The following is an 8,215-nucleotide window of genomic DNA, read 5'->3' as shown; positions in this document are numbered from 1 at the left end:
GCGATCTCAAAACTCTGGCCATTTGATAATACCTAGAATATCAAAATCAACTGCGGGCGGGAGATCGTTTTCCTATTCAGTTCCCAAACTCTGGAACAATCTACCTAACACTGTTCGGGAAGCAGACACGCTCTGTCAGTTTAAATCTAGATTAAAGACCCATCTCTTTAACCTGGCTTACACATAATACACTATCACATTTCTATAATTCAAATCCGTTAAAGTATTGTTAGGCTGCATAAATTAGGTCAACCAGAACCCGAACACTTCCCAAAACACCCGATGTACTTGTTACATCGTTAGAAGAATGGCATCTACACTAATATTAGTTTGTTTCTTATTCCGAGGTCACTGCAGCCAACCAGATCAAGTCCGTATCCAGATCAGATGGTGGATCAGCACCTAGAGATGACCTCTACAGCCCTGGACGTCAGCAGAGACGAGGACAACTAGATGAGCCCAAGAGACTGATCCCCAGTGAAGACCCTGTCTCCTAGATGGCCATCGGGACAAGACCACAGGAACCAGATGAGTCCTTTGCACAATCTGACTCTGCTTTAGCCTAGATTTAAACTGCTGATTTTGTCTGGCCAGAGGAGAATGACACTATTTCGACAAACTATTTCCCCGTCTAAATATTGTAAAGCTGATGTAATGCCACCCAGCTTTATATCAAACTGATTTAAAGATTCTTTGACACAATTTGCATTGTTAAAACGCTATACAAATAATAGTGACTTGACTTTGCTTACAATGCAGGCCCTCACATCCAAGACTTTTCTTCTACTTCCCCTAACCTCTTTCCTTTTCAGCGGCCTCCAGCTCCAGTAGTGGACACTAGCGTGAGAACGCCTCTGCTAGCAGTGCAGGATGCACAGGCTCTAAAGCTTTTTCCCCGAATGTCACAAACCCCGTGGCCTGCAGCTACAGCAGCTGAAGCAGCGCAAAGCTGCTTCCGTTTGCAACACAGGCCCTCACATGTCTTTTCGTCCTGTTACTTCTAACCCCTTTTCCTTTTCAGTTGCCTCTAGCTCCCATAGCAGACGTTAGCGTGAGGCTGCCTCCGCTAGCGGTGCAGACTACACAGGCTCTGCAGGATGTCACAAACCCCCACTCCCTTCCCATGACCTACAGCAGCTGAAGCAAGCGTAAGGCTGCCTCCACTTGCAACACAGGGCCTCGCATGTCTTTTCTTCCAGGATGTCGGGCCGTACAAGTCCTGCCAAAGGCCGTGGACGACGTGTAAGAGCCGCCGCTGTGATGAAGCCGCCGCCCTCGCGCCCCGGACCCGAGTGGGAGCGCGTGCGGCCGCCGGACTCCGCCCCTTCCCTGGACCCTTCCCCTCCTGGAACACTGCCCTCCTGCACAAGCCCCGCAGCACGACGAGGACACCAGACCCCCTGTTTATTTTGGACACTTCTTCCCCTGGACACTTTATTTTATCAATTTTGTGTAATAAAAGCCTCTCCGAGGCCTGACGCCACACCCACTGTGTCTGTCGTTGGCTCCTCCCGTCACACTTTTCAGTGACCTTCAGCTTCCATAGCAGACGTTAACGTGAGCATGCCTCCGCTAGCAGCGCAGACCCATCCACAGCCCTTGCCTCACCCCACTCCCAACGCCTTCCCCTACCCATGGCCTGCAGCCCCACCATCCATCTCTAGCGTGAGCATGCCTCCACTAACGGCACAGGCCTCCGCAAGCAGTTCTGCCACCTATCTTTCCTCCCCCTTGCATGCTCGCCCTTCCTTCTCTCTATCGTCCACCCGACCCTACCCATTTGTCCAAACGCTCTCGCCTTGGAACCAACCCACATAGCCAGCAGCACCAGGACACAGATTGTGTCAGAAGCCACAGGCCTTCAAGACCTACATCTGCTCAGACTGCTTCCATATCAAAGAAGCTCACCGAACCCTCATCAGCCAACCCCTTTAACGCCAGTCCATCCATGTTCACTCGAACCTCAGAATCGGCATAGCCATCCCCATTAACACCACCAAATCCACCCATAGCGGCCCATCTCCACTTCAACCATCCCAGCAGCACCCCGCTCCCACAGGAGCCTTATTTGCATTTCCCCACTGCTGCAGCAGTGACTGCTCCCGCAGGAGCCTTTTCTGTATTTCCCCACTGCTGCAGCAGTGTCTGCTCCCGCAGGAGCTCTATCTGTATTTCCCCACTGCCGCAGCAGTGACTGCTCCAGCAGGAGCCCTATCTGTATTTCCCTCTCATCTCTACTTTTCAGATGTTGCAGCAGTGCCTGCTTCCGCAGAAGCCATTTTCTCTTCTCTAAGGCCACAGCAGTGCCGTTACTCCAAGCGACATCCAGCACCCCACCAACCTTAAGCTCTGCAAATTTTGGGGGGATATCAACGCACCTCTCTGGCTGCTGTCCCGCACTTATTGCATCTTTGGGGGGAACGCTCTGGGTCCGGGCTAAAGGCAGAGCTCGGAGCCCTCTCCCTGGACAGCATGCCAAATATGCATAACGTTACGCATAATACGCATAAGTTTATTATATGTATGTGTGAACTCGTGAAATTAAGAATGGCAAAATAAGCACATAGTGGAAACGCATATATTTGTACTCTCATACAAATCAGTGCCTTTGATAACAATACAGTATGCCTTCGATAAAAGTGGCAAGTAGAATTATAAAATTTGTTTTACTGGGCACTGTTAGCGAAAGGCACTGATTTGTATGTGAATACAAATATACACTGTGGATCAGCTCTGTGTTAATTGGCATTGAGGAAAGAGACTTGTAGAAATTGGGAGTGATTAAAGCTCCTGTGATAAACACAACAAAATGGTGCATTACAAAAACTTAGTCCAGTGCATGACTGCCACCTAGAAGATATCCTGTGTAACGTACAGACAGTCTACAGTACCACAGGCTGGCTCACACCAGCTCAGATCTTCAAGACCAGCATCTATTAACCTAATAATTCTAAGCTGATCCGAGCTTATTAAACACATATTCAAAAGCAGATGCTTATTTAAACAGCACACGTTTTTAAACAGATTATAATGATATAAATAACAAATTTCAGATTTTACACTTTAATAGGTCTGTAAAAACAAGGCCCCAATTTACTGTTAATATGAAGGAATTTTCCATATTGATTTTTAATCAGTGTTTTACACATTTTGAATCACACATTATATTGTGTTGTGTTTTAGGATTAAAGGAAATGTCCATTAATTCTCTGGCAGAAAGTTACAGGTTTTTTGGGGGGGGGTTTTGCTAGCATTCATCGATATTATTTGAACACATGTTAAATGAACCCACAATGACGTATTCATTACCAGGGAGGTCCATGTGACACCACCTGTTCTGTAGAGAAAAAAAAGAAAAGAAACGGTGTGCAGTCCTTATAATAAATTAGGGAATCAATTGAGTGGATCATACAGAGATTAAGGAAGAGAAATGAGGATTACTCTAAACATCTGTCTGTATCTTTCCTGTACTTTTGTCTCTGCTACTTTTATTTCAGACTCCTGTCAAATCCAGGGACACTTCAAGCTGAATGGAATGTATCAGGATGGAGATTTTATCATTGGAGGCTTGTTTGAGGTTCAGCATCTCAAAGTCTTTCCAGAACTTAGTTTCAGAATGGAGCCGGAACAGCCCAAGTGTGAGGAGTGAGTGTGGAAAGCAGAGGATGAAAAGTTATTCTGATTGAAGTGTGTGGAAGACTGAAATTAGATTAAAGGAAATAACAAAAAAAATATTTAAAATTTTAAAATCAAATTTTATTTGATTACATGCAATGGGCTTTATTTAATTATTGATATGTATTAATAATTAATATATAAATGTTCATTGTCACTGTCTTTCTTTTTTTTTTTGCCTCCTAGATTCTATATGTCAAGTTTCCAGCAGGCACAAACCATGATTTTCGCTGTAGATGAGATCAATAAAAATCCAAACCTGCTGCCTAACATCACTCTTGGTTATCATCTTTATGACAACTGTTTGAAGCTTGTAGTTGCATTCAGGGCTGCTACAACTCTTATTAGTGGCACAGAAAAGACATTTTCAAACCTGAATTGTACTGGCCCACCACCAGTGATTGCTATTGTTGGGGATCCTGGATCCACTCACTCCATTGCAGTTTCTAGTGTACTGGGTCTATTTCACATTCCAATGGTAAGATATGATATGAATATACAAATAATCATAACAATGATTGTATGACTTTATAATGATGACAATTTATTTATTTCTCTTTTAGCCACCTTCACCTTTCTGCTTTTTACTGTCTCTCCTAATTAGATTAGCTACTATGCCACCTGCTCCTGTTTGAGTGACAGGAACAAGTACCCCTCTTTCTTCAGAACAATCCCCAGTGATGCCTTCCAGGTGCGGGCTATGGTTCACATCTTAAAATATTTTGGATGGACATGGGTTGGGGTTCTCTATAGTGATGATGACTATGGAATCTATGCTGCTCAGTCTTTCCATCAGGAAATGCAGCGATTTGGAGGTTGTGTAGCTTTTTCTGAAATAATGCCCTATGATAATCACAGGGACATTCAGCGCATAGTGGCAGTGATTAAGGCCTCTACAGCCAGAGTAGTGGTGGCATTCTCAACTGATCTGTTACCCCTGATGGACGAATTGTTACTTCAAAATGTGACAGGCAGGCAGTGGATTGCAAGTGAGGCATGGACCACCTCACCTGTGCTCCACCTTCCACGTTTCGTACCCCTCGTTGGGGGCACACTGGGCATTGCCATCCGTCGAGGAGAGATCAAGGGACTTAATGACTTTCTTCTACGTCTTCAACCTGACAGCGATCCAAGAAATAATATGGTGAGAATCTTCTGGGAGAACATGTTTGGGTGCAGTTTTGAGAATGGAAGCAGAGATGGAAAAAAAATGTGTACAGCGGAAGAGGATCTGAACAGCACAGTTAATGAATATAATGATGTATCAGAGCTAAGGGCCTCTTATAATGTGTATAAAGGAGTTTATGCCCTGGCACATGCACTACATGACCTGATGCAGTGTGAGGAGGGAAGAGGACCATTCATTGGGAACAGATGTGCTGACATAACTAACCTACAGCCATGGCAGGTAAAACCCACAGTCTCATAAATTAGAGATCACTTAATGGAAAAAAAAGACATAAATGGATGACTAATATTTGTTTTTATAACCTGTGCAGATGATTCACTACCTACAGAAAGTGAACTTCACCACAGGCTTTGGGGATCATGTATCATTTGATGAGAATGGAGATGCTCTGGCAATCTATGATGTAATGAACTGGCAGCCAAGCGCTGATGGATCGATCGTTGTCCGCACAGTTGGTGTGGTAGATGAAGGGGCGACATCAGGGAAAGTGCTCATACTTGATGAGGATGCATTATACTGGAACTCTGAGACAAAAAAAGTAAATTAAAACTTAAAACTATCCCTTTTGCAGATATATAGTCTTAATACTGTACAAAGTTATGATAAGACAAATACGAATAAATTAATGAAAAGGCTGAAATTAATGAAAAGTTTGTCATTGTGATATACAAAAACATGATTAATAACAGATGATGTATCCTTCAGCCCCCACGGTCTGTGTGCAGTGAGAGTTGCCCCCCAGGAACCAGACGAGCCACGAGGAAGGGCCTTCCTGTCTGCTGTTTTGATTGCTTGCCGTGTGCAGATGGAGAGATTTCTAATGCATCAGGTGAGAAGCAGTATTAAAATTATGTTTTGTGCATGATTCTGCAAATGTTACACAAATATTGTTTTCTTTATTCATCTTTTACAGACTCTACTGAATGCACAGTGTGTCCAAAAGAGTTATGGTCCAGTCCAGAAAAAAATCACTGTGTACCTAAAGAAGTAGAGTTTCTGTCCTATGAAGATCCTCTGGGCATCTCTCTGACCACTGCTTCCCTGCTTGGCACCTGCTTCTGCGCCCTTGTGATGGTCATCTTTGCTCATCAACGTAACACTCCTGTGGTACGCTCCAACAATTCAGAGCTCAGCTTCCTGCTGCTGGTTTCACTCAAACTGTGTTTCCTGTGTGTGCTGCTGTTCATTGGCCGGCCACATATGTGGACGTGTCAATTAAGACATGCCATGTTTGGTATTAGTTTTGTACTTTGTGTCTCCAGCATCCTGGTCAAGACTATGGTGGTAATAGCCGTGTTCAAGTCATCTCGACCAGAGGGTAAAAGTACGATGAAATTGTTTGGAGCAGCTCAACAAAGAGGCACTGTCCTAGTTCTCACTGCTGTCCAGGTTGTGATATGTGCAGTCTGGCTATCAACTGCCTCTCCAACACCCCATAAAAACATTCAGTATATCAGGTCTAAAATAGTATTTGAATGTGCCATTGGTTCAGTGGCTGGTTTTGCCATTCTGCTTGGGTACATTGGCCTCCTGGCAGCAGTAAGCTTCTTGTTAGCTTTTCTTGCAAGAAATCTTCCAGATAATTTTAATGAAGCCAAATTTATTACCTTCAGTATGATTATCTTCTGTGCTGTGTGGATTGCATTTGTTCCAGCATATGTGAGCTCACCAGGGAAATATGCAGTTGCTGTTGAGATATTTGCCATTTTAGCTTCTAGTTTTGGATTACTGGTGTCCATATTTGCCCCAAAGTGCTACATCATCCTATTACACCCAGAGAGAAACACTAAAAAAGCCATCATGGGAAGAACCGCTGAAAATAAATAATTTGGGAAATTGGGAACTGGGAAATTTTCTTAAAATTGTATTTCTGTATTTGACACTAGTTCATTGTCCAACTTGTAGCAGCTTTAATATTCAGATATGCATCATTATATGCTTTATACGTTCATTATGTCTTGTATGTTTTCTTATATAATGCAATATTAATGTAAATAATAAAATGTATATTACAATAAAAATTATCACCATATTAAAACCTACTAATGCTTAATTTTTCAATATTTCAATATTCAATATTCATAAATAAGAAAAAATGTTTTCAAATGAAAAACGGCTTTCAAGAAATGTGAATTGTCTTAATTAAAATACAGAAAATATTCCACCAAAACAGATTTAAAGCAACCATTGCATAGTTGTCAATATGCCATAATAAATGTGGGTAACACTGTATCTTAAGGTGTCCTTGTTACACACCTTACATGTACTTACTATTATAATAACAATAAATCATGCATAATTACATGCAAGTATTCCAAAATCAAACCCTAATCCTGACCTTATGAATATTATGAAGTACATGTAGTTAATTAAAATTACTCAATACTTAAATGTATAATTTCACTGTAAAAAGGACACCTTAAATACAGTGTAACCAACAAATTTCTGGAAAAAAAAACAAAAAAACATTTAAATTAAAACCATGGCCAAAAACACAGAAAAGTACACTGTACAAAAAGCTTATTAATAGCTCATTAATAATGACATAACCTTATCATCAGGGCTTGCCATTAACACCCACCAAATGCGGGTGGATTTCAGCTGTGGCGGCTAACACGGTCACTCCTACTAACCACTTTGGTGGGTTGAATTTTATATAGCTACAGTAACAAAGCTCGACATTAATGTTTGTCTGGGACAAGTAGATTTTTTGAAGGTGCAAGTAAAAGAAGAGAATTTCACTTGCCCGTCCGGACAACTAATCCGATTAAAACATCTAATTAGGGAAGCACCGAAATGTCGGTGTAAACGGCGATTGATAATGGATAATCAGTAACAACGTCACGCCAGTCGAAGCTCACGCAGCCTATCTATGTGAGAGAATCTCGTAGAGAAATCAAAACGAACGCAACTGCATACAGAAGAAACATAAAAATGTTACTTATATTTATAACATACAGCCTAGTTAAGCAACATGACACGACCAAGAGAGTGAAGATTTCCCTGAAAACCACAATTGCAAATTTGACATTTTAAAGAGTTAAAACGTGTAGCTAATATACATTTTAGTTCAATATTTGAATTTGATATATAGTGAACGTTGAATGTTTTTGCTCCATTTGGTTAATGAAAATAGTTCCAAACAAAGATCACAGCAGTAGAACTACAGTCGCGCATATCTGTGCAACACACAGCAGTTTTTTGTTACTGAATGATTCGTGTTTTTTAATTTTGAATCACTTGAGTCAATGATTCAGTGATTCATTAATAAAGACAGACACTTGCTTCATTCTTGAATGAATCAGCCGTCTGAATGAATCGTTTGAAGGCATGCTTCAAAGACTCATTAAT

The 8,215-nt window shown here is 41.8% G+C and overlaps 1 protein-coding gene across 2 annotated transcripts; it reads left to right on the top strand.

Moving 5' to 3' along the window:
* The first annotated feature begins 258 nt into the window (after nt 1-258).
* LOC131524374 (extracellular calcium-sensing receptor-like) lies at nt 259-6,767 on the top strand. Of its 2 annotated transcripts, XM_058751465.1 has the most exons (7): nt 259-1,148; nt 3,498-3,645; nt 3,862-4,153; nt 4,280-5,083; nt 5,175-5,402; nt 5,570-5,693; nt 5,778-6,767. In XM_058751465.1, the coding sequence occupies exons 2-7, from the start codon at nt 3,536-3,538 to the stop codon at nt 6,689-6,691; spliced, it is 2,472 nt and encodes an 823-aa protein (XP_058607448.1). In that variant the 5' UTR covers nt 259-1,148; nt 3,498-3,535; the 3' UTR covers nt 6,692-6,767. The 2 variants fall into 2 exon arrangements, with proteins under 2 accessions (XP_058607448.1, XP_058607447.1); XM_058751464.1 differs by lacking the exon at nt 259-1,148 and having other exon boundaries at nt 2,501-3,645.
* The last annotated feature ends 1,448 nt before the right edge of the window (nt 6,768-8,215 follow it).

Source organism: Onychostoma macrolepis, chromosome 18 (assembly GCF_012432095.1).
Source record: "Onychostoma macrolepis isolate SWU-2019 chromosome 18, ASM1243209v1, whole genome shotgun sequence".
In the NCBI taxonomy this organism is placed as follows: domain Eukaryota; kingdom Metazoa; phylum Chordata; class Actinopteri; order Cypriniformes; family Cyprinidae; genus Onychostoma; species Onychostoma macrolepis.
The sequence above is the reverse complement of the archived record's forward strand: the minus strand, read 5'-3'. Positions and strand labels throughout refer to the sequence as shown.